The sequence below is a fragment of the Penicillium expansum genome (genome assembly GCF_000769745.1).
Source record: "Penicillium expansum strain MD-8 chromosome Unknown contig7, whole genome shotgun sequence".
Taxonomy (NCBI): Eukaryota; Fungi; Ascomycota; class Eurotiomycetes; order Eurotiales; family Aspergillaceae; genus Penicillium; species Penicillium expansum.
The window spans coordinates 93475-121002 of NW_015971304.1; the positions used below are offsets into that span (position 1 = coordinate 93475).

The 27528-nt window shown below is 48.4% G+C and overlaps 10 protein-coding genes across 10 annotated transcripts; 6 read left to right on the plus strand and 4 right to left on the minus strand.

Annotated features, from left to right (window-relative positions):
• Positions 1-91: 91 nt before the first annotated feature.
• On the minus strand, positions 92-1705 carry PEX2_002390 (amidohydrolase; the record flags this gene model as incomplete). The annotated part of the gene is made up of 1 exon (XM_016737517.1): positions 92-1705. The coding sequence occupies one exon, from the start codon at positions 1703-1705 to the stop codon at positions 92-94; it is 1614 nt and encodes a 537-aa protein (XP_016598953.1).
• Positions 1706-2422: 717 nt separating this feature from the next.
• On the plus strand, positions 2423-3163 carry PEX2_002400 (Zn(II)2Cys6 transcription factor domain-containing protein; the record flags this gene model as incomplete). The annotated part of the gene is made up of 1 exon (XM_016737518.1): positions 2423-3163. The coding sequence occupies one exon, from the start codon at positions 2423-2425 to the stop codon at positions 3161-3163; it is 741 nt and encodes a 246-aa protein (XP_016598954.1).
• A 1777-nt stretch (positions 3164-4940) lies between these two features.
• Positions 4941-5657, plus strand: mpt (putative DNA repair and transcription factor Ada; the record flags this gene model as incomplete). Its single annotated transcript, XM_016737519.1, has 1 exon — positions 4941-5657. The coding sequence occupies one exon, from the start codon at positions 4941-4943 to the stop codon at positions 5655-5657; it is 717 nt and encodes a 238-aa protein (XP_016598955.1).
• Positions 5658-6684: 1027 nt separating this feature from the next.
• PEX2_002420 (uncharacterized protein) lies at positions 6685-8235 on the plus strand (the record flags this gene model as incomplete). The annotated part of the gene is made up of 5 exons (XM_016737520.1): positions 6685-6811; positions 6875-7042; positions 7106-7221; positions 7285-7562; positions 7617-8235. The coding sequence occupies 5 exons, from the start codon at positions 6685-6687 to the stop codon at positions 8233-8235; spliced, it is 1308 nt and encodes a 435-aa protein (XP_016598956.1).
• Positions 8236-9074: 839 nt separating this feature from the next.
• PEX2_002430 (uncharacterized protein) lies at positions 9075-9335 on the minus strand (the record flags this gene model as incomplete). Its single annotated transcript, XM_016737521.1, has 1 exon — positions 9075-9335. The coding sequence occupies one exon, from the start codon at positions 9333-9335 to the stop codon at positions 9075-9077; it is 261 nt and encodes an 86-aa protein (XP_016598957.1).
• Positions 9336-9429: 94 nt separating this feature from the next.
• PEX2_002440 (putative RSC complex subunit (Sth1)) lies at positions 9430-13881 on the plus strand (the record flags this gene model as incomplete). The annotated part of the gene is made up of 4 exons (XM_016737522.1): positions 9430-9495; positions 9611-9806; positions 9882-13591; positions 13654-13881. The coding sequence occupies 4 exons, from the start codon at positions 9430-9432 to the stop codon at positions 13879-13881; spliced, it is 4200 nt and encodes a 1399-aa protein (XP_016598958.1).
• A 557-nt stretch (positions 13882-14438) lies between these two features.
• PEX2_002450 (Short-chain dehydrogenase/reductase SDR) lies at positions 14439-15384 on the plus strand (the record flags this gene model as incomplete). Its single annotated transcript, XM_016737523.1, has 3 exons — positions 14439-14478; positions 14538-14938; positions 15043-15384. 3 exons carry the CDS (start codon positions 14439-14441, stop codon positions 15382-15384), a joined length of 783 nt encoding a protein of 260 aa, XP_016598959.1.
• Positions 15385-18769: 3385 nt separating this feature from the next.
• PEX2_002460 (putative tannase) lies at positions 18770-20512 on the plus strand (the record flags this gene model as incomplete). Its single annotated transcript, XM_016737524.1, has 1 exon — positions 18770-20512. The coding sequence occupies one exon, from the start codon at positions 18770-18772 to the stop codon at positions 20510-20512; it is 1743 nt and encodes a 580-aa protein (XP_016598960.1).
• A 616-nt stretch (positions 20513-21128) lies between these two features.
• On the minus strand, positions 21129-21950 carry PEX2_002470 (uncharacterized protein; the record flags this gene model as incomplete). Its single annotated transcript, XM_016737525.1, has 1 exon — positions 21129-21950. One exon carries the CDS (start codon positions 21948-21950, stop codon positions 21129-21131), a length of 822 nt encoding a protein of 273 aa, XP_016598961.1.
• A 1561-nt stretch (positions 21951-23511) lies between these two features.
• Positions 23512-26994, minus strand: PEX2_002480 (Nucleic acid-binding, OB-fold; the record flags this gene model as incomplete). Its single annotated transcript, XM_016737526.1, has 9 exons — positions 23512-23793; positions 23873-24277; positions 24353-24778; positions 24850-25234; positions 25297-25430; positions 25500-25675; positions 25725-26112; positions 26177-26763; positions 26850-26994. 9 exons carry the CDS (start codon positions 26992-26994, stop codon positions 23512-23514), a joined length of 2928 nt encoding a protein of 975 aa, XP_016598962.1.
• Positions 26995-27528: the final 534 nt, after the last annotated feature.

Genomic DNA, 27528 nt, shown 5'->3' on the forward strand with positions numbered 1-27528 from the left:
CTGTCTATGACCCATTCATCAACTTCATGTCATTCTATTCTGAGGCCTATACGCCTTCTCTATATACAAGTTGTTCCATATATCCTTTCAATCAACCCCAGACCCTCCTTCCTTCAAACCAAGTCTCTTTGACCTTCGCCTGCAATAGCGCGTTTGCCTCCCATTCCATATCAACAACAACGAAGTCCGCCAATTTTCCAACATCCAGGCTTCCTGTCCGCTCTTCCGCAAAAACACTGCGTGCTGCACCACCACTTGCAGCAACAATAGACTCACACATCCCGAGACGGAAATGCTCATTAACAACCTTGGTATATTCGGGGTTTCTGGACGACTTCCGTGTGGTAGCCACATAAAGATTATCCATCGGCGCCCAAGGCGAAGTAGGACTATCACTCCCAATCGCCATAAGAGCCCCAGCATCTGCGAATTCGCGGTAAGCAAACGCCCTCTCACAACGTTCCTCTCCAATAAGGCGTGGCCACTCGGTCAGAATAGAGGGATCAGAATGCACAGGCTGGATGGACGCCGTGAGGCCGAGTTCTCCTAGCCTCTTTGCATCCTCGGGAGATGCAAGTTCAATATGTTCGATGCGGTGGCGTCTCCCTGGGCTAGCGTGTTTCTCAATTGCATCAATAGCCATTTTAATTGCTCCATCTCCGATTGCATGGAGGGCTATCTGAAGGCCTGCACTGTCCGCTTCTTTGACAACGGAAGCTAAATGCTCTGCTTCCCAGATGGGCGGAGGCGAACCAATGGGCGCATATGGCTGGGACAAGAAAGCAGTGCACGCGTCGATGATTCCATCGCAGATAACCTTAACACCAACGATCCGAAGATCGGGACTGGTGCTGGAATTGTACTGTCCACTCAATTCAATCGCGCGCTGTACTTGTTTTGAGTTGGCTTCGAGGTCTGCCGTCGGTTTGATGAGCCAGTATGCGGCAATGCGCATGGGGAGGTCTGATTGCATGGAGCGGAGGGTAACAAGGCTATCCCATGCCTCTTCATCCATGGCCATCTCTATAACGCCGGTATATCCTGCCGCATTATATTCATGAATCGCTTGAATAATTGACTCCATGCGTTCTTCTTTAGATGATGATACCGCTTGGAATGGCCAGATAATTGACATCATAGCACCTTCATCCATGACACCTGAAGGCTTTCCCTCGGCATCCCGATGTATGCTACCACCAGGGGGATCGGACATAGTTTCAGCACCGAGGACTTTCAGGGCGGCGGTATTCATCCAGCATGAGTGCTGTGAACTTGCATCGATAAATATGGGTCTTGGGTCAATGTCGTCCAGCATCGTAGCGGTCACACCATTCGGTGTCATGGAATGCATCCAGTTTTTGCAAAGAAGAGTCGGGATATGGGGATTGGCGACCGCATACTGTTTTATGGTGGTTCGAATTTCCTCCAGAGACTTGCAGGGTCGGAGGTCCAATTTGCGAAGCGATTGACCAAGAAGGAGAAGGTGCATGTGGCCATCGATAAAGCTTGGAAGGACGGTCTGTTGCTCGAGGTCTCGCTTTTGCACGTCGGATGAACATTCAGAGAGGACTTGCTGGAATTGCCCAATTGTTGCGATGATTCCATTCTTCACAAGCATGCTCTCTGCAAATACAGGCTCTCCATGCAGACCGGATCCAGCCTGGGTGAGGATACGACCATTAAAGAAGATGGTATCTTTCTCCATAGTATCGAGGTTTTTAGTTAAGCTGTACCGCTGGCTTGCTTAATAATAGCTGAAGAAGCGGGAAATGCCCAAGGCTAATAATGAAGATATGTCTGGAAGGTATATAGGATAAGTTATATTAAATTTCGAGCATACATCTTATATAATGTTCAACGATTATCAGTATGGTTCGACTACGGAGTATAGACCCCTCTTCGGGCCGGCGCTCTTGGCACATTGCGTCGGCTCGACCTGCCCTCGGTATAGGCTCCGGCTCGACCTGCCCTGTCTCAACCTATGTATATCAAAAGATCGAGATAATCCTCTTCATAGATAGTAACAGATATATCCTATTACAAACGCTACTTAGGTGAAGTCATTTGAAATGGGGTATGCGGAGCTCGGGAATAGATTTCCAACCTGCCGCTACCACCTGGCGAGTTTGAGGCAGCAAATTCATAAAGCAATATTGTCTTCTGATGTTTGGCACCCGTGGTTTTTATACTGAGATTTGTATTGAGGTCATATCTAAGCTATTACCTCTGACCTTGAGTGTATTTGATGGACTACTTTCTACCCCATATAAAACACCTACAGCCTTTCTCTGGTATCCATTATTTCATTGGATCACCTGGCTGACATGAGGCCCACAGTCAGGAGGGGCGCCTATCACCTTCGGATATCTCACAGATCTCTTCCAATCCACACGAGAACGCTCTACGATAAGTATTTGTTCAAATGAGTGCCTTATTAATTGGTTGCTGGACTTGTCGCTTACGGCACAAAAAATGCGACATAACAACACCATCCTGCAGGGAATGCAGTGACCGAAATGTCCATTGTCATGGGTATGGACCAAAGCCAACATGGATGGATGGAGCATCAGAGGAAAAGAAAGAAAGAGCCCGAATCAAAACCGCGATCAACCAACATGTCCGGCGAGTTCGAAAAATGCAGAGTCGCGCCAAGATGGCCTCGCTGCCTCAGGCATATAAAGAAACGCGACCTTCCTCAAATTCGGATGTTAATGCTTCGGCTGCGTTTGATACGGAAGATGACTCGAATATTTTGCCAAATGCTTCATTGGAAAATCTAGATCGGCCTTCTACCCAAGATGGCATTTTCGATCCCCAGGCTGCGTGCCTATTAATGCATTACCTTGATCAGGTCTTCGCGTGGCAATTTCCTTATTTCCGCTCTACATCCCGGCTAGGAAATCGGGGCTGGCTCTTGTACCTTCTTATGAAGCGGGGGCCTCTCTACCACGCCGTTTTGAGCCTTTCATCGCTTCACCAGAGTGCAATTCTTGGGAGTGAGGAGGAATATCAACAAAGAGAGAGGGCACTAGAGCATCATTCCAGGGCACTCCGTGAATTCTGCAAATTCATGGGCGAGGAACCTGGAAAATTGCTGGACGATCATGCTCGGCTGGCCGAGTTCCTGGCATGTAGTTTGATTTTGATTAGCTGTGAGGTATGAAGGGACCTGGCCATCTTTCGACCATCTCACATCTGATGAGCAATTTAGGTTTTCAGAGGCGCTGAGCACGACTGGCTACTGCATCTGGATGCTGTCATAAGTGTCATACACTCACTATCGCCTAAGACTATATTCGACGCTCGCTACACAACTCACACAGGGTCTTCTATTTCATCTCAAGGTCGTCCACAGGAGGGCCTTGAGTTCCTTCTCGCTACAATGGTTTCACTTGATCTTTTCGCCTGCCTTCCGACAGGACGTGTCCCACAACTTCCATATCAGCAATGGCTCTATACCTCTGAAATACAAATAGCAGATCTATTGGGTTGCGAAAACTGGGTTATGATAATCATCGGAGATCTAGCCTGCTTCAGTAAATGGAAAGAAGTGCAGGAAAAAGAGGGTATACTCAACATTGTTGAACTAACTAGAAGAGGGGCAGAGATCAAAGACCGTTTGACCACGGGCATTGAGAAGCTTGATTCAACCAGAGATGTAAGTATCAATCACTATCACATCTCGAAATGCATTAACGTAGAATGTCCAGAAACAAGAAAATCACGAATCCCAAACTGGCTGGGTCACGCTCCTGTTTGCCCTTGCTTGTCTGGTTCTACTACACACAATCGTTTCTGGACCACTTCCCGCACTACCAGAGATTCAAAACGCAGTTTCTAGAAGCATTATGGCGCTCCAGAATAGACCAGGAGCTTACTCTCTCACTGGCTTGGTGTGGGCACTGTGTGTGTTGGGATGCATGGCACAGCCACCTAATCAGCTTTTGTTTGAGGATCTAATGGCCAACGTGGTGCGTGACTCTGCGAGATTTGGTAATTGTGGGACGGTGTTAAAGATAATGAGAAATTGTTGGAAGATGCAGGAAATGGGGCTCGCAGACTGTAGGATCACCATGTCTAAGATGGGTATATGTGCGATATTAGTATAGGCTTCTCTGGTGTGGGGTTTCGGGTATTGTGACAATCTTGTATCTGCATTTGTATCTCATCTTGAAACAGCGTCGGGCCAATTAGGGTATGTAGTAACAAGAGAGACGGCTTTTGCCAAGTCCCCTCGCGCTTTGCGTGTTTGGACTGTTTGCAGTTATACAGAATGTTCGTCTATTCTCGGCATGTCAACACTGCAAATTCAACAGGGCCTCTGCTTACCACCTCCTTATGTTCCAAGACGGTCGAGACGCGTATGCTGATGACTTTGTGGTATACATTCACGTTCGGGGTTTAGCGAGAGGATGGTGAATAGCCATCCAACATTCACGGTCGGGAACGTCTTAAGAGCTCGAAAAGCTCCTCAAGGGAAGACATACTCTCAATGCCTTCAGTATATATATCGGACTCTTCTAAGAATGATTTAGCTTAGGAATAAATGAATATTCTATAAAATCTATGGCTCTTTCACTCGTTGATTGAAGGTGATATGTATAGAAAGGTTACAGTTACGCAATATATATAAACCTAGGCACCGGAGAGAAATTAGACAACTAATACAACTTTAGAGGAAATTGGGAATTTAGGCTACAAACTTAATATAGAAATCGTTTAATTCTAATACCCATGCTATATATACTGTAGGTGATGGCCCTGATATACCATGTACACCATTGTACATTGAGGTATTGGGGATCGAACCTGGACGCTGATTGGTCAGTTTGGGATCAATCCATCAGATCCATGGATTTCCCGAGGTTCCCCTCTACCTGGAGTTGACACCACAATGAATACAATACCTTGAATATATACAATTTGAATACTTCGCGAATATGACAGATATATCCAAGCCTCAAAAAATTCCCCGACTCAGCCGGAACTTCACCAACACAGAACGGTGGCAAGCGATCGCCACCCGCGACATAACAGCCAACAGCTTCGTCTATGCCGTCCTCACCACAAAAATCTACTGCCGCCCCTCCTGCCCAGCACGATTAGCCCGCCGTGCCAATGTCCAATTTTATGACACCCCTCTGCAAGCAGAGAAAGCAGGCTTCCGACCCTGCAAGCGCTGCCGTCCGGATTCGGGTCAGACGGCGGCTCAAAGCAACCCCCAAACCGCTGTGATTGACAAAGCCTGCGAGTCAATTAGGAACATTCTGACGACAGGGCTGAAACCAAAATTAAGAGATCTGGCGGCGGAGGCTGGCTTGACATCCAGTCATTTCCATCGTGTGTTTAAGAAACATGTGGGCGTTACGCCCCTTCAATATGCAGAGAGCCTGATGCAAAGCAACCTGCACTCGCCGGAATCATCGCCATCCGATGATTTTTCTGGAATTGAAACACCGCGCTCAGCCTCTAGGGATAGGGGTGGTGAGGTCTTGGATCTAGATCGGAATAGTGAAAAAGGGGCTGGTTTGTCGGCGGCTAGGGAAACAATCCCATTTTTGAGTGGCTGGAATGAGTTCGATGCTCTGCTGGCTTCTGAATTGGAACAAACGTGGGTGCCTGGCTTATCTATTGACCCTCGAAGGATTTTTGGGTGATGTTTTTGATGGGACCACATGATTTATGATATGGATACTCCGTACCCGTACAGAGTACGGAGTATACGCAGTATGCTGAAGAACAATTATGTATAGATATTTCTACCAATAATATAGTCCAATGCCAACCGAAAATGGGACAGGGGTTTGTGTCATTTTAGATTCGGCATTGGCATTGCGGCGATGCAAGATGTAACCCACCGATGGTCTTGGGTCTTAATCTACTCCGTCCGTATTCGTACATAGGTCAATAGCCCAGAGGCCAGAGCCCAGAGTGGCCGTGGATCAACTGAAACACATTTGAAACCTGTTTTTTATTATTACTATTCCCTGTACACATTATTTTGTACATGATTGTATGGTAATGTATGAACTCATGATTCTTTTCATCCAGACCAGAGTGGCAAGAGATAATTATAGTAATCAAGTCTATCAATTCTATTAATTCCATTAATTCCATCAATTCCAACCTTGGACGCTTCCAATGGGATTTAGTGGCTCTCCACCACTGTGACCCACTAACGCGTGTCACAGCTTTAACCACCTGGGGTTGTTCCCCCTGGTAGGCTATTTTAGTCTGTCTACTCCGTACTAGCATTTGTTCGAAATACAATGATTCCCCCCAATTGAGAAACTATGTTGTATACTCCGTACAGTAATTTTCTCTTTTCGTTTTTTTCTTTTTTGGTAATAATAGCAGATTGAGAATACAATGACTTCCCCACTGATTGACAAGATCAGCGTTACTGCATGCATAAAAAACGCATTGTATTATTTCTCTTGTAACTTTGTGAGTTTGTGAGATGTAGACCTTATTTCCCTATTTTATCATAATTGCGTGCCCCCCCAGGGATGATTTAATCTAACCGTTCCCAACCTCCTTTTCCCCCTCCTCAGTCTTTTCTCTTTCCTCTTATCCTAGAGCATTCTAGTTGAACATTCCCTTTTAATTTATCTTGTCAACTCTACACACAATCGCTGGTTTCGATTATTCTTCCACATACCATTAGCATCCCAACCACACAATATGCACGTGAATAAGAGAATCGGCAGATTCAAGCAATGGGCCGGAGAACGTATGGGCGGAGAGGCCAAGACCTGTCTTTCTGATGATTTCAAGGCAATGGAGACGGAGATGGGCGTGCGACATGAAGGTAGGATTTGACCACCCTCCGCACCTGCTGTTTATTTAATACTGATCCAAACTCTCTCTCTAGGCGTTGACCGCATTCATAAATCCATGACCTCTTATGTCAAGGCTATCTCGAAGCGCAATGATGGAGAGGACAAAGAGAAGACCCTCCCGATTGCTCATTTGGGAGGCAGCATGGTGGCCCACGGCGAAGACTTTGATGGGAACTCAGAATACGGACAGTGTCTGATCAGTAAGTTCCGAGGACGGTATCGGGGGTGCGCAGGAGGAATCGCATTGCTAACAATTCGATCAGCGTTTGGGCGCACCGAGGAGCGCATTGCGCGCATCCAAGAAAGTTACATTGCGCAGGCGACTTCAAGCTGGCTTGAGTCCCTCGAGAGATCCCTGACTCAGATGAAAGACTTGCAGGTATGTCTTTTGACTCTCGCGATTAATTGGAGGTTGAAGGTCCCATATTAACCTACCTCATAGCATGCTCGCAAGAAGCTCGACAGCCGACGGCTGGCATACGACACTTCTCTCTCCAAGATGGAGAAGGCCAAGAAGGAGGACTTCCGCGTGGAGGAAGAACTACGCTCACAAAAAGTGAAGTATGAAGAAGCTAGCGACGACGTGCTGCGTCGCATGCAGGACATCAAAGAAGCCGAAACCGACAATGTTATGGACATGGGGGCATTTTTGGACGCCCAGCTTGAATACCATGAACGGTCCCGCGAGGCCCTTCTGCAGCTCAAGAATGAATGGGCTGGGTAAGCATTGATGTTGGTTGCTGCGTCTTGTGTGAGACACTAACACTGAAATAGTTACAGCCAAGTACAGGCTCCTCCCCGTCGTCCAACCCGTCCTCGCGCCAACACTGCCCACTCGTTCCTGGAACGGTATGAGCCATTGCAGGAAGAGACAATGAATGCCACGGAGACTCGCCCTCCCATCCGATCAAACAGATCCATTACGCCATACTCCGAGTCCCCCCCGCGAGAGACCTACGGAAATACCAGTGGGGTTTCACGTCCCGTTCTCAACAGAGTCCCCACCTTCGAAGGCCCGGCTCAACTGCGGCAAGAACAAGTGCCAGCCGCATCGCAGTGGATCCAGCAGCGAACTACTAGCGAGAATCTGAGCGGCTTTGGACGCCGAAGCAGCATTCAAATTGGAAGTGGTCGAATCTCTGCTGATCCTTACGCCGACTCCGAAGAGGTCAGCTCATATGGCCGTTCTAGCCCCGAGCGGATGTTCAGCGGGGGCAGGGATATATCCCCAGCAACATCTCAGGGCAGCGTGCCATCCCGGAGACCTAGCGCAACCAACTTGAACACTCTCGGACAGAAGAAGGCTCCGCCTCCACCTCCACCATCTCGTGCGAAGAAGCCCCCTCCACCCCCACCCATCAAGCGGTCCCTTCTCGCGGCACCAAATGTGTAAGAGAGAGCTCTGAAAGTGCATCTTACGTCGGTTCTTGATCTTGAGCATGGGGTTTTGGAGTTTGGGAGCTTATGATCGGTCGTGGCGGTGATATCTATTCTTATCATTCCGTCACTAATCCCTTTAGTCTTACATGGGATTGTTCCGTCCTTTAATTGTTCTTTCTGCTTCGCTTTGCTTTTCCCATGTTGGTTGATTCCCATGGAGGTCTGGAGGATTCCCCGGCTACTATTAGTCTCAATGCAGAGTTATTAGGATGATGAAAAACATGGATACGTATGTCTCCTAGGGAATAGGTAAATCCATTCAAGTCTCTATTCGTGTCTTGCACAAAGTATGCTGAGTAATTAGGTACGTTCTTCGGTCGTGTAGATACCCGTTAAACAGCAAGGGTGGACCCGGGTTTGTCTAACTTTACAATGTATTGTCATTTTGATTGTTATTGCAAGGAAGACAATTCAATAGATTCAATGAATATGAATAGACCAATCCAACCTAGGTTATAAACCCTCTCAAACCAATCACTCTTCTCTCACCACTCCATCTGTGATAGTAGCCTTATCCCCAAACCGGCACGGTACCAGAACTGCGCTGCCCCAGGCCACAATACAGCACGGGCCACTCACGTGCCTGCTGACTAACATCCTTTGCAAAAAACTCCTTGCCAGGCTGTTGTCAGTCCTTTGCTCTGAGCACCCAGATTTCCCCGAGCCTGTCGCGCAACTCCGTTCCCTCCCCATCTCCATTTTCATCCATCCACTTTTTGAACGCGCCATCCCAACGCGCCTTCAACTTTTGAGTTCCCTTCCCACCTTGCCTTACCCTGGGAACTCGCCTCTTTACTCGCTTTCTTTGACTCCCTTGTCCCTGAAAGTACCCGCTCCCCCCATATCGCATCGGAAGCTCCGACCACGGCCCCAAACATCACGCTTTCCATCGCCAAGCATCCCGTACAGTCGCTCACTGATCGCATTCACAATAATTAGGCTCACCCCACATTGTCGCTGCCTATTTATTTCGACCGCGATCGCCCCTTCTCTTGCCTGCGCGACTTGGCAATTGAAACCAGGTGGAGACCGTGACTTTCCACAACTCCGCATCAACCTTGACATTGGCCACCCCAACCTAGCTCGCTTGCTCATGAATTAAAAAAATACACGCGTCACAATGGCTTCCTTACACCCAGCGCCAAACATGGCGCCTGGCAACGTGAGCTTGCCGGCTAACCTCACGCAGCAAAATGTCCAAGAGATACTCCAGGTAAGTTTGTCGCATTACGCCAACACGCCTCACCGTATATCAATTCTTCAGTCCCTTCACGCGCCTTCCTATGCCTTTCTCGCCACCCTTGCTGTCGTCTCTAACATTGTCGCAGAAATACAAGCAAATGCAAGAACAAGGTGTTCGTCCTGATGACCCGGAGTTCCTCAAGGCCCACAACCTACTTGCTGCCATTCAACGGCAGCAGAACTTCCAAAAACAACAGCGCATGGCTCAGCAGCAGGCTCAGCAGCAGCGCCAACAGCAACAGCTGAACGGCGCTACTGCTGAAGCTGTCAATGGCTCTCATGGTAAGCTTTGTCATTGATTCTCTTGGTCCCCTCAAAACCCAAGGTCTTCTACAGGGCTGACCTATGTTCTCACAGGTCGCACACCCTCGGCTTCCTCGACCGCTGCACCTATTGCTACCAATGCATCGGCAGTTGCTCTGAACCAGAAGAACGCGACAGTTGGCAGCGGTAGCTTTTCACCAGAGCAACTGGCTACTCTTCGAAACCAAATCTTGGCTTTCAAGATGCTATCCAAGAACCTCGCCATTCCCCTGCGCGTCCAAGAACAGCTTTTCCAAAACCAGAAGAAATCTCAACCACCTACTCCCACGGACAATGTTGCCGCAGCCGAAAAGGTCATTGAAGCTGCCAATGATAGCGTTGGTAGCCAGCCTCCAGAAAGCTCAGATGCCGAAGTCATGACCAGGGAGTGGTATGACAACTTCCAGTCTCCATACGACTCGTTGTCCAAGACTATCAGCTACACTGATCACGCCAACCGCGCGAATCGTGTGCGCATCCCCGCTCTCTTGCCACCTGGCATCGACTTGGAGCAGATGCGCGAGGATCGTGAGATCATACTATATAATAAAATCACCGCCCGCAAAGCAGAGCTTGCCCAACTTCCTGCCAACCTCGGTGTATGGGATACAAGCAAAAGTGACGCACCAACATACGATGACTCCCTCAAGCTGAAGGCCCTGATTGAGTATAAATCGCTCAATCTTTTGCCCAAACAGCGTCAGTATCGCAAGCAGCTCCAGAGCGAGATGTTCCACTACAGTAACCTCGGAATGACAGCCAACCGCTCGAGTCACCGCCGCATGAAAAAGCAGTCACTGCGCGAGGCTCGTATCACTGAGAAGCTTGAGAAGCAACAACGTGATGCTCGCGAATCCCGAGAGAAGAAGAAGCAGTACGATCAGCTGCAGGCCATCCTCAACCACAGCGCCGATCTCGCCAATGCTTCTGTCCAGCAACGTACGCGCTCGCAGAAGCTGGGTCGTATGATGATCTCACACCACCAACACATGGAACGCGAAGAGCAAAGGCGCGTGGAGCGAACCGCCAAGCAACGTCTGCAGGCTTTGAAGGCCAACGACGAGGAAACTTACCTGAAACTTTTGGGACAGGCCAAGGATTCACGTATCTCTCATCTGCTCAAGCAGACCGACAATTTCCTCAAGCAGCTCGCCGCATCCGTCAAGGAACAACAGCGCAACCTGGCGAATCGTTACGGCGAGGCGCATGATTACGACGACGAGTCTGACCAAGAGATCGCTGATAGCGAAAACGAGGAAGACAATAACACCGCCACCGGAAAGAAGAAGGTCGACTACTACGCTGTCGCCCATCGCATCAACGAAGAAGTCACCACGCAGCCTGACATGCTTGTGGGAGGTACTCTCAAGGAGTATCAGATTAAGGGCTTGCAATGGATGATTTCACTGTACAACAATAACCTGAACGGTATTTTGGCTGACGAGATGGGTCTTGGAAAGACGATCCAGACCATCAGTTTGATTACCCACATCATTGAAAAGAAGAAGAACAACGGGCCGTTCTTGGTCATTGTTCCACTGTCAACACTCACTAATTGGAACAACGAGTTTGATAAGTGGGCGCCCAGCGTGAGCAAGGTAGTCTACAAGGGCCCGCCTAATGCACGAAAGCAGCAACAGCAGCAGATCCGCTGGGGCAACTTCCAGGTTCTTCTCACCACCTACGAGTACATCATCAAAGATCGTCCGGTTCTCAGCAAGATCAAGTGGACACACATGATTGTCGATGAAGGTCACCGCATGAAGAACACCCAGTCCAAGCTCAGCAGCACTCTCTCAACCTACTACACCAGTCGATACCGTATCATTTTGACCGGTACTCCCCTGCAAAACAACTTGCCCGAACTATGGGCCCTTCTGAATTTCGTCCTTCCCAACATTTTCAAGTCTGTCAAGTCGTTTGACGAATGGTTCAACACACCTTTCGCAAATACTGGTGGCCAGGATCGCATGGATCTGAGCGAAGAAGAGCAACTTCTCGTTATTCGTCGTCTCCACAAGGTTCTTCGGCCATTCCTTCTCAGACGTTTGAAGAAGGATGTCGAGAAAGATTTGCCTGACAAGCAGGAGCGTGTCATCAAGTGTCGATTCTCTGCTTTGCAGGCCAAGTTGTACAAGCAACTTGTTACCCACAATAAGATGGCTGTTACTGATGGCAAGGGCGGCAAGACTGGAATGCGTGGTCTTAGCAATATGCTTATGCAGTTGCGAAAGCTTTGCAATCATCCTTTCGTCTTTGAACCCGTTGAAGACCAGATGAACCCCACTCGCATGTCCAACGACCTCCTTTGGCGTACGGCCGGAAAGTTTGAGCTGCTCGATCGTGTTCTTCCCAAGTTCCGTGCTACAGGCCACAGAGTCTTGATGTTCTTCCAGATGACTCAGATCATGAACATCATGGAGGATTTCCTTCGCCTTCGCGGGATGAAGTACCTCCGTCTGGATGGATCTACTAAGTCTGACGACCGATCGGACCTCTTAAAGCAATTCAACGCTCCTGGGTCCGAATACTTCTGCTTTTTGCTTTCCACCCGTGCAGGTGGTCTCGGTCTCAACCTGCAGACTGCAGACACCGTTATTATCTATGATTCCGATTGGAATCCTCACCAGGATTTGCAAGCCCAGGATCGTGCCCATCGTATTGGTCAGAAGAACGAGGTCCGCATTTTGCGGCTTATCAGCTCCAACTCGGTCGAAGAGAAAATTCTCGAGCGTGCACAGTTCAAGTTGGACATGGATGGCAAGGTTATCCAGGCCGGAAAGTTCGATAACAAGTCCACTAATGAAGAGCGAGATGCACTTCTCCGAACTCTCCTGGACACAGCAGAGGCCGCGGAACAGATCGGCGATCACGACGAAATGGATGATGACGAACTCAATGAAATTATGGCACGATCCGAAGAAGAAATTCCCATCTTCCAGGAGATGGACAGGCAGCGAATCGCCAACGACCAGTATGGTCCTGGCCACCGCTATCCTCGACTGATGTCCGAACAAGAATTGCCCGAAATTTATATGCAGGAGGATAACCCTGTCACCGAAGAAGTCGAGATTGAGGTCACTGGCCGTGGTGCTCGTGAGCGTAAGGTGACCAAGTACGATGATGGTCTCACCGAAGAGCAGTGGTTGATGGCAGTGGATGCCGATGACGACACTATCGAAGAAGCGATCGCACGCAAGGAAGCTCGCGTTGAGCGTCGCAAGTCCAATAAGACTGGACGTGACGGGGAGGACTCTTCACCCGAGCCTGAGCCATCGATTATTGATGATGATGAGACTCCTCAAAAGCAGAAGCGCCGTCGTGGCCCTCCCCCCAAGCGCAAGGCCGAGGAAGTTGTGGAAGAAACCCCACAACCTAAGCGGAAGAGAGGCCGCCAGCCTAAGGTTCCGGATACTCTCAACCCCACTGACCGTGCCAACTTGACTCGCATTCTTGACACCGTGATCCAGTCGTTGATGGACATGGAGGCCGAGGTGCAACCGGAGGGCTCTGATAGTGAAGAGGGCCCCATGGTCCGTTCAATCATCGAACCATTCATGAAGCCCCCACCACGTTCTTATTATCCCGACTACTACATGATCATTCAAAATCCCATTGCTATGGATGCGATTCAGAAGAAGGTCAAACGGGCCGATTACCAGAGCTTGAGGGAATTCCGCAACGACATCCACTTGCTTTGCCAGAATGCTCGCACTTACAACGAGGATGGCAGTGTGCTATTCCAGGATGCCAATGATATCGAGGTTAGTTTGATTCTTATTGATTATTGATTATTAATTCCCTTCTCATACTAATGATACCACAGACCAAGTGCTTGGTGGAATTGCGACGACTGACCGAGGACCATCCTGAGCTTGCCAACTTTGAAGATCAGTATTACGGCGGTGATGGCTCGACAGAGTTTGCATCAGGTGCCGACACTCCGCTTACTGCTGGCACGCCAGGTCAGCCGAAGCTGAAGCTCACCTTCAACAATCCCAACCGGGATAGCCCCAGCACTTCAAACGGTGCTGATTACGGCATGGGAGAGTGAATTGTTTAACATTGTGGGGTCTGGCAACCTAATTAAAGTACCCCACGCTTCATATTGCGCCTGCGACTTCTTTTCATGTTGCTCGTGCATTCTTCTTGTCATGTGTAATCCGAAAATACTTTCTTCTTCCACTTCTGTGCTATCTAGGAAAGGCGTTTTTTTTCCCGTGCATGTTTTGTTTTCGAAATCGGGGATGGAATTCCGGAGGATGGCGCTGTATTGTTCCAAGCGATTGATTTCCCTGGGTACGTTGTCTTGACTGCGACAAGATTCGTTTTGTGCAAGACCACCCCTGTATTTGATGAGTATGTACCTACAAGCTAGGAACAATTCGAATCGATTTGACCCATGTACTTTGTAATGCTATCTATTCCCAGTCTTTTATAATTTGGACATCTATTTTGAACCATCGAAGTTCGGTCCGTATGCATGGCCCCCCCAAGATGCATGCAGATGCTCACCGATCTTTGAGATCGTAGAACAAGGCAAGGTATAAGAGACTGCAATCCCTGTTGATATGCAGAGACACTTTCTCACCTAGTCCTCACTTCGCAACCATGTCTACAAACCAAGACCTAGCCGGCAAAGTTGCAATAAGTAAAGTCCACCACCACTCCAAGCCAACCAAAAATACTTACAAAAAACACCAGTCACAGGCTCCAGCCGCGGCATCGGCGCCGCAATAGCCCTCAAATTCGCCCAACGTGGAGCAGACATAGCCATAAACTACGTCTCCAACGCCACGGCAGCCGAGTCCGTCGTCCAGCAGATCCGAGCCCTAGGCGTACGCGCCCTCGCCATCAAAGCCGATGTCTCACAGGAAGAAGAAGTAAAAACCATGTTCGAGACTGTGCACCGCGAATTCGGCCGTCTCGATATCGCTGTCAGTAACTCGGGCATCGAGCATTTCGGGGATCTGTCTGAGGTTAAGGGTAGCGATATCGATGCCATCTTTGCGGTTAATGTCAAGGGACAATATTTCGTCGCTCAGCAGGCTTATCGTTTCATGGAGGATTATGGGCGGGTTATGTTGACTTCGTCGATTTCGGCTGTTAAGGTGAGAGGATATGGATATGGATATGGACATGGGCTCTAGGGGTCTTGGTGGATTCTTGGATTCTTGGATTGCGGATGGAGCTGACAACTTCCGATGTGATTTAGGGCGTCCCTCGTCATGCCGTCTATGCTGCTTCCAAAGCCGCTGTACAGGGAATGACCAAGTGTCTTGCGATGGATTTTGGTCCGCGAAACATCACTGTTAACTGCATTGCTGCTGGCGGTGTCAAGACTGATATGTATACCGAGATGTCGGCGAAGTATATCCCCGGTGGTGACAAGATGAGTCCTCAGCAGATCGATGAGGCTTTGAGCAAGTGGTCTCCGCTGGGCCGGCCTGGGGAAGTTGAGGATGTTGCTGGGGTTGCGTCTTTGATTGCTAGTCCTGAATCGCAGTGGCTGACTGGGCAGACTTGGCAGGTCTCCGGTGGTGCTTATATGGCGTAGATGGGGCTGAGAATATGACTGATCCAATTTCTTAAATACTATGGCCTTGAGTATCACATGATCAGTCTAAGCTTTGTTCCTGGTCTCTCGAAAGCCACAGATTCTAGTATCTACTTCACTTATGATTGCTAGAATTCAAAAATGATCAACATGGCACTACACACAACCCGATCCCTTTTCAAAAGACCCCTTTCTAGTTTATTCTAGATTCTACTGATTAACGAAATCAATCAACATAATTCCTTTGAAATCCCCGTTTGCTCTAAATACCATATTCTAGTAAGCGACATCGGCCGCCTAGAAGATTACGACAACTACCGTGACTTCCTACGAAACCAAACATCTAAATTTGAGGTCGTGTTCTTGGGTCTTGGAATCCACGAATTCTACGAGACAACATTAAATTTAGGCCTCGAAAAAGCCAAACAACTCGGAAACGAACCTTGCATGGATGACCCACTAATATTACTCCATCAACGAAGATACGAGATCCCGTTTTCCCGCGTGATAATCATAGGTTGCACACTCTGGCCTCCAATCCCGCCGGAATCAACAGATATAGTCCATTACAAAATCTCCGATTTCCAAAAGATTAGAGGGTGGTCTGTTGAGCAGCATAATAAAGTTCACGAGTCCGACTTAGCCTGGTTAAGAGGTGAGATCCAAACTCTTCGGAAGACTTCGCAAGAAAAGCGGTCTATCCTGGTAGTGACGCATCATGCACCATCCCTGCAGCGCACTTCGGGTCCACAGCACGCTTAAGAATTTGTGGAGTTGTGCGTTTGGATCTTTTATCGCGGTTTTGGGATGGAGTCAATGTTTGGGGGCTTGGGCATACACATTTTACGATTGAATTTAAGGAGAGGGGGATTAGGGTTGTGAGTAACCAGCGGGGATATGTGCTTCCTTGGAAGACTAAAAAGTGGGACTTTGATGTGAGGAGGGTGGTATGGGTATGACTGATAGTTTCACAGGTTGAACTCCTAGCAGCACCTATGGAGGGGGATTGTGCTTATTTTTAACCACAGAAGCACAGAAATACGAGACTTGGACGAAGATGAGGTTTAGTGGAATATGGCTGTTGATATCCAACCGGACAAACAGAGCAAAATCACATGTAGGTATAACGTCACACCGATGGTCTAATATCTACAATGAACTCTGATCTGCTGCACAATACCAACTCTTCAGCTTTGAGATCCACCATGAAAGCAATTGTCCTCAAAATATTAGGCGGGCCCGAGTCCATAGTCCCTAGTTATTAAAGATGTGGCCATCCTAGAGCTAAAGCATGGTGATGTCGTAATACAAACCAAAGCATTTGGCATCAACCATGCGGAAATGCACATACAAAATAGAGAATGGGCCGAATGGATGCCAATCAGCGACATCGAGTGTGTGGGAGCAGTATCCAGTTATCCAGGATGAGAATTTAAAGAAGGAACACCTGTCGCAAGTCTCATTGGCGAGCTTGGAGGTACTATTGACAGTAGCTACGCTGAATACACCTGAGTCAAAGTCTCAAATGTCGTTGCACTTGGGCCAGCTGCAGAACTACGTTGGGACTAGCTTGCAGCCATCCCGGAACGGTATGCTCGTGGACATATCTATTTCGGAGCCTAGAGATAGTGGCTGGTCAACGGCTTCTGATTCGCGGTGGGACCTTTTCTTTGGGGAGAGCAGCGATTGACCTGGTAGTCCAGGCTGGAGTCCATGTTACCGCAACAACCAGAACGGAGAGCCGTATGTCCCAACTCGAGGCTCTTCGTGTTAAGAAGGCATTGATAGAAGGACCAGACATCTCCGAACGTATTTCTGATAAGTTTGACCCTATTCTAGAACTTGGTGGTAATAGCACCGTTGTTGACTCACTCAAAATGGCGCGCAGAGGAGGACAGGTCTGGACCTGTCTGGCTGGGTTCTTGGGCGGACTTGTGCCCATTCCGGATTTCAATCCTCTTTCACAGATGGCGAGTGGTGTCCACTTTAGCTTCTTTGGGAACTTTGTTTTTCGGACCCCCTGAGTTTCCTTTGTCGGATGTTCCTCTTCGGGAAATCGTGACTAACGTGGCGCGAAAACAATTTAATGCAGATCCTTGGAAATTCTTTCGCTTTAAGGAAATCTAGCAAGCTCACCGTTTGATGGAGGACAATGAGGCACATGGCAAGATGGTGGTTAAGGTTGATTGAAATAATAGTTTATGGTATTCTTGCATAAAGGGTTGGAAATGCCAGTTTGTTCTTCTGGTATTCTTCCTTCAAGTCTGGAAGAGCTATAACTAGTTTCGGCTACCCCGACTATTATGTAAATCAATTAATCTAACTAGTTTCATTTATGGAGCTATAGTGTTTAAGAATTCTTGATCTGATAACGTTTGGTGACTCGGGTGTTGTTTCATGGCGGGTCACTCACTACGAACCCTCTACCCCCTTTACTTAGATAGCAGCATTGTTATAAATGTGGGTCATGTATCTTGTTCCGACGGAGTATTCGGTGAGTGCTGGACTGCCCCGACGATTGACCGGCGGGAGGAGGATGAGCAGATATTCAACCTCGTGCATTGTTCAAGGGCCACCAAATAAAATGAGCTGGAGGTCAATGTTTCCGAATAAGACCATAGCCAAGCGACTAGTGGAAAAGAATTGAAGCGGACAATCTTGTAGTCTAGCCTTTCTCGATCGAATATTCATATCTAGCAAGCCAATTATAGCTACCCCATGTGGATATTAGACCCGATAGGGCCTACCTTATCTGGACATTAGACCCGATAAGGCCGAAGTTCCACCGTAGACCGTGAGGCTGACACTTCTTCGATCCCAAGGTGTTAGCCCTGCCACGCGTACGTATCTAGGAATGACGCGATCGCCAGGCCATAGATAGGTTTTAGGGTTAGATCTTAAGTGTAAGGGAATAAATCTTACCCGGCCATATCAAACTTGAAATAGGCTACGAACCTCCTTGCCCATTATTGGTCAACCATCCTCTCTGAAGAAAGGATTTACTCCGTAGCCCTTAATTTGGAAGGCAGAATCTAACTAGATACACGTTAGGCTATGGAGACTGACCCGTTTCCCTTCACGTTCTGAACTGTGCCTTGCGATGAGTGTTGGATGACGACGACTAAGTATCCACGCCACAGAGTATGAGCCCCAATTTGAGGTGTGGTTTCATGGTTTGATTGCAGGCAACGCAGCGGGTTAACGCATGATCTGCACTTTAGTTGCCAGAAACTGGAGACCAACTGTTTTCATATAGAGTCCTAAAGATACTATAAGTATAGCCTTACCTCTAGCGTTCCTTCGAATCCTCCAGCTCTTCACACTCGTTGTATTTTCTTCTTGACACTCATTCATTCCATTTTATATTTATCTATTATACTTCAACATGCGTCTCTCCTGGGGCGCATCTGTTGCAGCCCTGGCAGCATCGGCAAGCGCTGCTTCGCTTGCTGATGTCTGTACCGTCTCGAATGTGCGGTCTGCCCTACCCTCCAATGGCACTCTGCTGGGTATCAGCATGATCCCCTCCGCTGTGACTGCCAGTGCTGTCTACAATGCCAGCGCTGGTATGGGGAGCACCGAGACCTACACCTACTGCAATGTGACCGTCACCTACGAGCACACCGGTAAGGGGGACTCCGTCGTGATCAAGTATGCCTTCCCCAAGCCCTCTGACTTCAAGAAGCGCTTCTATGTCGCCGGCGGTGGTGGTTTCTCTCTGTCCAGCGATGCAACCGGTGGTCTCGAGTACGGTGCTGTCAGTGGTGCCACCAGCGCAGGCTATGATGCCTTCAACTACAGCTACGACGACGTGGTCCTCTACGGTAACGGAACCATCAACTGGGATGCAACCTACATGTTCGGGTACCAAGCTCTAGGTGAAATGACCAAGATCGGAAAGGTTCTTACCAAGGGCTTCTACGGCATGTCTTCTTCTGCCAAGGTCTACACCTACTACGAAGGCTGCTCTGATGGTGGTCGCGAGGGTATGAGCCAAATCCAGCGCTACGGAGAGGAGTACGACGGAGCGATTACCGGAGCCCCGGCCTTCCGTTTCGGCCAACAACAAGTCCACCACGTCTTCCCAGCCATGGCCGAGCAGACCCTCGACTACTACCCCCCTCCCTGCGAGCTGGCCAAGATAGTCAACGCCACCATCACCGCCTGCGATCCCCTCGACGGCCGAACCGACGGCGTCATCTCCCGCACCGACCTCTGCAAGCTGAACTTCAACCTAAGCTCTATCATCGGCGAAAAATACTACTGCGCAGCAGAAACCAGCACCTCCCTAGGCTTCGGCTTCAGCAAGCGCGCCGACGGCTCCACCACCTCCACCACACCCGAACAGAGCGGCAAAGTCACCGCCGAGGGCGTGAAAGTCGCGCAAACCATCTACGACGGTCTCCACAACTCAAAGGGTGAGCGCGCCTACCTATCCTGGCAAATCGGCTCTGAGCTCAGCGACGGCGACACGACCTGGAACAACGAAACCAGCAAATGGGAACTCAGCATCCCCTCGACGGGCGGCGAGTACGTGACCAAGTTCATCCAGCTCCTCGATCTCTCCAACCTCTCCGACCTCAACAACGTCACCTACGACACTCTTGTCGAGTGGATGAACACCGGAATGGTCCGCTACATGGACAGTCTGCAAACCACCCTGCCCGATCTAACCCCGTTCCAATCCTCCGGCGGAAAACTGCTGCACTACCACGGTGAATCCGACCCCAGTATCCCCGCTGCGTCGTCCGTGCATTACTGGCAGTCTGTCCGCTCGATCATGTACCCGGGTTTGTCTTCGCAGGAGAGTCTTAAAGAACTCGCCGAGTGGTACCAGTTCTACCTCATCCCTGGTGCTGCGCACTGCGGTACAAATTCCCTCCAGCCTGGTCCGTACCCGGAGGATAATATGCAGACTATGATCAACTGGGTGGAGAATGGTGTTCAGCCTTCTCGTTTGAATGCCACTGTTTCGTCTGGTACTTATAAGGGTGAGACACAGATGCTTTGCCAGTGGCCTACTCGTCCGGTCTGGAAGAGTAACAGCACCTTCACGTGTGTTAATGATAAGGCTTCCATTGACAGCTGGACTTACTCTTTTCCTGCTTTCAAGGTGCCTGTGTACTAGCTTGTATTGCTTGTATACAGTCGCTCTGAAGCATGCCAAGGATGTATCTCGCTTGAGTTGTCTTTGGACTGAAGACCGGAGATTAGATTGCGGATCAGCCCTAATTCAGCCCTAGAGGGGTCTGGATTTGGGACCAAGTTGGGATTCTACCCTAATCATATTCTGCTCAATACCGATTTCTACATCTGTTTTGTTTTATAAAATGGACGTGGCCTTGATTTGCAAACTATTGGATCCTGATACTGCCTACGTGGTAGCATGCGTTGTCCATTGGGGGGCGATTGCCCCTCATTTGGGAGCCAAGGGGTTTGTGATGAGTTGTCGTTAGGCCTCGTTTATTATACAACGTTGTAGATCTAGTAACTTTTCGCATGTGATGGCATGTGGGTATATCAAATTAGGCTACGAGTAGTCTCTTCATGCTCAATTTTCTGTACCAGGAATATTTCGAGAATTTTCCAATCTTCGTTTTAAATCTATATAAACGGTATCTAAAAAGAAATCTGAATTGTGCTTTGTAATTTGTACTTTGCAATTTGTTCAGCATGAAAACTCCCCCCAAATAACCAAAAGGTATATCCAACTAAACACCTGGAATCAAAACCTAAGCAACACTCTAACCGAGAGTGAGAGTGTAAGCGGCATCGATACCGCAAGCCAAGGTGTTGACATCATCAGGCTGCTGGTAGGACTCGGAGCAGTCGGCATCACCAGGAGCGCAGGTAGCGGTGGGGCAGGAGGAATCGCTGATAGTGACAGCGAATCCGGCCTGGACGAAGGTCGAGGTCTTGAGCAGGTTGATAGAAGACATATCCCAGAAGAGGACGTCACCGGACTGGGTGTACTCGAACTGGAGGACGTCGTCGCAGACCTCGGTGGTGGACATCTTGATGGAGATACCGCCGCCGTTGGTGTTGGTGAGCCAGGTGTTGCTGGTGAAGGTAGCGCCGGAGGCAACGGTCTGCATTTCGCCGGCGGTCTCGGTCACGACCCACAGGTAGACGTTCTCCGAGAGGTTGTTGACGATGGAGAGACCGCTGCCGGTGGCGGTGGGGCTGCTGCTGGTGCTGGACGGGACGACGGTGGTGCTGGATGGGACGATGGTGCTGGTGGAGCTGGAAGAAACGCTGGTGGGAGTTGGCACGACGGTGGCGACGCTGCTGCTGGGGATGCTCAGAGTCGGGATGCTGGTGGTCGAGGCGACGGGAGTCCAAGTCGAGGAAATGACAGAGGAGGTGGTGGTGGTGGTGGTGGAAGGAATGGCAACCGCCTCGACAAGGTTGGTGGGGGCACTGATCGGAGTGGCAGTCTGGTAGACGGTTTCATAGACAGTCTCCCAGACGGTCTCCTCGACGTAGTGGACGTCGGGAATGGCGACAGGGAGCGCGGAGGCAGTGATTGCCAGAAGGGCCGAGAGGCCGATAACGTTGAAGCGCATTTTGGCTTAAAGCTGAATCCGAAATTGAAAGAAGGTGTGGAGGGACAGTGGGTGTTCTTTGAAAGAAGGACTTTAGTCTGATCTACAGAACTGTTAAAGAGAGTGTTGGTATGAGGCTCAGCCCCAAGGTATGAATCCAAATGAGTGTGATTCGAAAGATCGTGATGTCAAAGGAGAGAAAGAAAGAGGAGAAGGAGGAGGGTATAGCGCCATTTTATTCATTGGGGTGGAGTACGTAGGCATAGGGCATTGGGCGTGTCAGATTTTGGTGTTGCAGGCGTTTGATAGGCCGTCGAACCCATTGAACCGTAAAATTGGGTTAACCATGTGTATCCATGTGGTCGGTGCCTGACTAAAATGGGGTCAATCCTATTGATCCTATTGGCGACCATTGTTAGGGTCAGGAACAGAGATCTGGTTTGACCAACCCGAATGGAACTGGCTAACGAGTTTCCATGGGTGGCGTAGTTCCTGAACCGCGCATTTAAGTTTTTTAATCGTTTTTTTCATCGTTTTTTTCGATTCTGCGCTGTTTCTGACTTGTTCGCCAGCGCTAGGTTTTACTGTGGAGATAGGCGCCTGGTCTAGATCGAATCACAACCCACCGAGAACTCGGACCAAAAGTTTTCAATTTGCGCTTGTTCTTTTTTTTTGCTTATGAGATTGCGCCACCTGTTTGACATCCCGCACCATGCCCCTGAATATCATTATTTCCTGCCTGTCTACGGAGTCAGGAGTACTCCGTACAATATGCATCAATATAAAAGATCTTCTCGATTTCCCCAGGCCAAGAGCAACTTAATTCGACTTAATTCGACTTAATTAAAGCTTATCTATTGGGTTGAAACGGGTTGGGAAGGAGGATAGATTATCACTTTGCCCTATCTACTTTGGATAATGGCCAGCATGCCCATGTTGTGGATACGAGATTTGGGTCACATACACCATGGTTTGATTATACTTCTCTAGTCAGGCACTCTACGGAGTTGTAGTACGTAGGTACATCCATAATCAGGCACAGACCTCCCGGGACTTTCCCCCATCTTGACGCCACGGTGGATTTGGGAAACGGCTTAGAAAATTCTATCGGCATTTTATCGTGCCAAGCCCTAAGATATGTGGCAATCCATACACAAAAGACACCGTCTTTTCATGAATCGGTACCATACAAATGCATCCTATCATTCCCTACACCCTTAGATGGATGTGGCGATTGACCCGCCAAGTCATCACCCCGCTCATCCACAGAAAAAATTTGTGTTGTAGTTGACTATGTTGTATGTTGTACTCCATACTTCGTACAACTTACATTACAATTTACATTACAACTTAGATGTAAAAAATGGTAGGTGAGTTGCCTGTTCGAGTTAGTTTTGGGTCCCAATACGTTGTTACGTAACTCTCCTTTTATCTGTCTTCGCTTTTTGTTGTAGTCTCTCGCTTGGAGAGTTTCGTGTAGAATATATTCAATACTTCGTCAATGCCACTACATACAAACTTATAGTCCTTGTTGTAGATATGTAAGATTTTATATTCATTTTCGCAATATTGATAGTCTCCCTCACCGTTCCACATTCCTACGCCGCGGAAAACTTTTCACAAGATTGTAAACTATGTTAAGCTCACCAGCCCAGAATAACGTCAAAGCCATAACAATGACAGTCAATGGAATGGCTACCGCCCAGTAGATCCATTGCCCGCTCTCAATATCGCGAATGTCACTAGTGTTCATACCAAAAATACTCGAGACTGTATTCAACGGAAGAAAGATGATTGTCACGATTGTAAAGGCGTAGATTGCGAAGTCTTGGCGGCTTTTATCATGTTGAATCTTCTTCTCGTTCTGAAGTTGTTCAATTTGGTTAGTGAGCGTTCAACAATAAAATTCATAAGCTGGGATGAATAGCCCTTTCGCAACTTACCATTTCCTCAAGCGTACAGGCCTGGGACATAAGCTCGCTGAATCCTTCCGCCGTTTGATCAATTAGATCCTGGCAGTCTTTGGAGAAGCTGCTGCGTAGACTGATAAGACTGCTGTTGGGGGTCTGTTGACCACTGGAGTAGCTGTTGGATCCATCATCGGTTTCACTCACTGCCCCAGATTCTCCTGGCTTGGAGAGTGTATGGGCGGCATGATCCCCTAGAAGCTTCCGTTCCTGAGGCTCCCGCTGTATTTCGATTTTTGTGTTGGCTGTCGGTACAGCTAACGCGCCCAAAACCTCTCGTTTGTCCGCTAGCCTTTCTTGTATGAACTTGATTTGTGTCTGTAGGAAGGCTATTTCTTCTTTATGAGATATATCCAATTGATCAAGTTGTACGCGCTCTTTCTGCCCGTCCATTAGCACTGCTCTTTTAACTTGTTTGTTTCGGTTCCCAGAAATATGCTATAGCCGGATACTCACCAATCCACTCAGATACTTGGAGTACTTGTCGAGAATCAATCTGATATTCATACCTGGAGACTTCTTATCTAGAAGGTGGAAACCGATTAACGTCGCAACATCCAGAGGTAAAATCACCTTTGGCTTCTGGGGGACCGGCTTGGGAAACGTATCCTTCACTCCCGTGATCCCCAAGTCAAGCAGACCTAAGCAGGTGTCCATGTGTTGACGAGACCGACGCGGTTTTCGTTTAATGTAGATCAATGCCATAAGAAGATGCATCCAAGCTCTCTCCAGCGGGTGGGGGGATTTGTCAGTTGGGGGTTTGATCAGACCAATACGCGAAAAGAGAAGCTTGATCGGCTTTATCCGCATTGACAAATCAATCAGCTGGTCACAAAAACCTTTGACTGAGCTTGTATCTTCCTGTGAGTCGGATTGCAAATTCTATTGATGTCATCATTAGCCTTACCATGCTATCTAGATTCGAGTAGTTTATTCCATTGCAAGCAACCTACCTGAATGAGAAAGTACACCGCGCCCCAGTATTTCTTCAAGACAGGACCTGCAAACCCCGGAGGGGCGAAAAAGCCGTATAGCGATTCGGCTGCCTGTGCAGTTCGCATCGCCCTGGAGGCGGCGGGCTCGGTTTCTGGGAAAAGCCCTCGTACCGCATCGGAATCCGATAATGTTGCGCTGCTATAAGAGCGAGAGTCAAATTCCTGACTTTGAAGGAACTTGTCCATTGCTGCTAGACGCTTCCTTATTCTAACGCCCTTCCCATGATCTGCATCATCATGATCGCTACCATCATCATCCTGTAGTGCTGTGTTCACTTCGGCGACCCACTCGAATACGGTAAACCCGCCTTTCACCTCTGAAAATATAATATCGGATCCCTCACTAGAACAAACTGCTTGAGTCATCGTTGCAAGTCACGTTAGGTCAGGCATTTCATTGCATACCTGATGTTAAGTACCAGCCTGATGTCAAGCTCCCCTTCGAGTAGGTTTACATACTCACTAGGTTCAACAGGATTTCCTTCATGCGTGAAAAGTATCCGACTAGTGTTCAGTTCAACAAAGTGTGAGAGGAAGTTCTGGTCTCATTAGACTTTGTTTTCACAAATACTATAGCATCGAACGCAAGAGGCGGAATGTGGACATACTGGCCATGTAATGCAGTCCTTTACAGGCAGAGACCACATAACTCTCTTCTCAAAAGAAACAAAGATTGTGCGAGGACGAATCTTGAGCGGCTGATCAGTCTGACCTGTAGGTAGATATTGAAACTCTAAGTCACTGAAATCAGATAATTCTAGATCTCCATAGGTGATGAGAAGAGCTAAAACGTCAGTCTCACTGTATGAATAGATCCCATTAAGAGAACCTACAGTTGTTCATCTCAATAGTCCACAATTGTGCAACATGTAGACACTTGCCAGTTTCGGTTGGTTGCATGCGACTCATGACTTGCTTCGTCTCTCGCTCTGGTTTCAGCAATAGGTCCTTTAGCAATGACTGCGTAGGATATGAATTCGGGGATATATTCAGGTTATTGGACAGTGAATCAAAGCGAAAGTATGGAATGCAGAGCCAGGACACCACGCCAGTGTCAATTTCCTTGGACGGAAAAGTCTCAGTCAGATGACCGGGCTTCATGAATCGACCGGTTGTGCCGGGGCTTGGCTTATGATCGTATTCATTCTTGACCCTTTGGAGGAGCTTGTCAAGTGCTCTTTGCTCATTATAGAGCAAGCCAGGTATACTCATTGCATTCTCCTATCTCACATCATGAGTACGTGGGATTGAACTGCAGCTTTTCACTCAAATAACGCCAACGTACTTTGAGCTCGTTGAACTGCATCATTGATCTTTTCATGTGACTGACATGCATGGTGAGCAAAGAATATCTTCCAAGAGGGTTGGGGAAATTTGTTTCATACATCCACCGAAATAGAGCCGGACTGCTGTCCGTTGTCGATGCTACAACATTGAAACTCAATCTGGTTCTCCCTTGAAATTCGATTGGATGAACGTCAAAAGCTGTTGAGTTATCGGGGAAAGACCTGCCGGGATTGAATAATGTGTTTCTTTGAGCTTCCTCATTATCTGCATTCATTTGCACTCCAGACTCTTCCCCAACCTCGAAAAACGCGTAAACATCAACTTTGGTGTCATCTGATTCATCCTCATTTTCATCGGAGTCACTGGTAGTGGGGCTCTCTGAGAACTTGTCTTCCGTTCTAATCCCTCTGTCAATGCGCTTGTAATCAATGACCAACTCACGACCGGTGCCCATTTCGGAAACAACTAGGAGACGGATACTTCCTCGTCCATCTTTGAAAATATCTTCAATGCGTGCAATAAGCGATCCCTGGGCTAACACCGGAAGGTGTTGCTTAACATCACCCTTTTCAGTCATGGCAACGACTAAAATCTAGCTTAGTTTGTGTCTTGGAGCTCGTGGAAAGAAGATGATAGAATGATAAGGGTCGAGGGAAAGCATTTGATCGTACCTGTGCCATCAGATAAGTCCATGTCTAGCAAGCGATATGTACGAAAGACTGGCCCTAACATGGTCTGAACGACCACATCTGGCTCGGGGTTGGCGACAAAAGATCTCGCCTCGCGAATTTGTCGGGTGAATAGATCAACACCCATGTATGAGTACTGGCCTGTTTGTGGACTGACAGATATTCGAATCACCTGGCAATGCCGTTGATTGAGGATCAATATGTCACCAATTCGAATAAAATGACAAGGAATCGGGACGGACAGTTGATATCCACCGGGCACCCTAGGGCCCTTATCCGGAAAGGGTGGGTCGCTATTTCCATCAATCTTGGGGGGATGATAGGTACTCTTGTCATCGTGATAGCCACGAAGGTTTGGGGGTTCAGAAGCTTGCTCGTCATCGTAGTGACTTGCTCGCTCGGAAGTGGTACGACGAGGAAGTACCTGTGGCTCCTCTAGGACGAGTTGATTTTCAGGCTATTTAGTCAGCACGATGATATACCTAGGTACCTACTAATAGTACCGGGAGGGGAATATCCAGCAGCTCTTACAGCTCTCCTATTAGAATGATATCTCCCTTCGTCATCGTAGTAGCCCATACTCACAGCGTTCTCTGTCTCATGCAATTGAAAATTTGGGTAGGAGAAGAACTTCAACGCTGCTCTAAAAGAAGCAGATGGC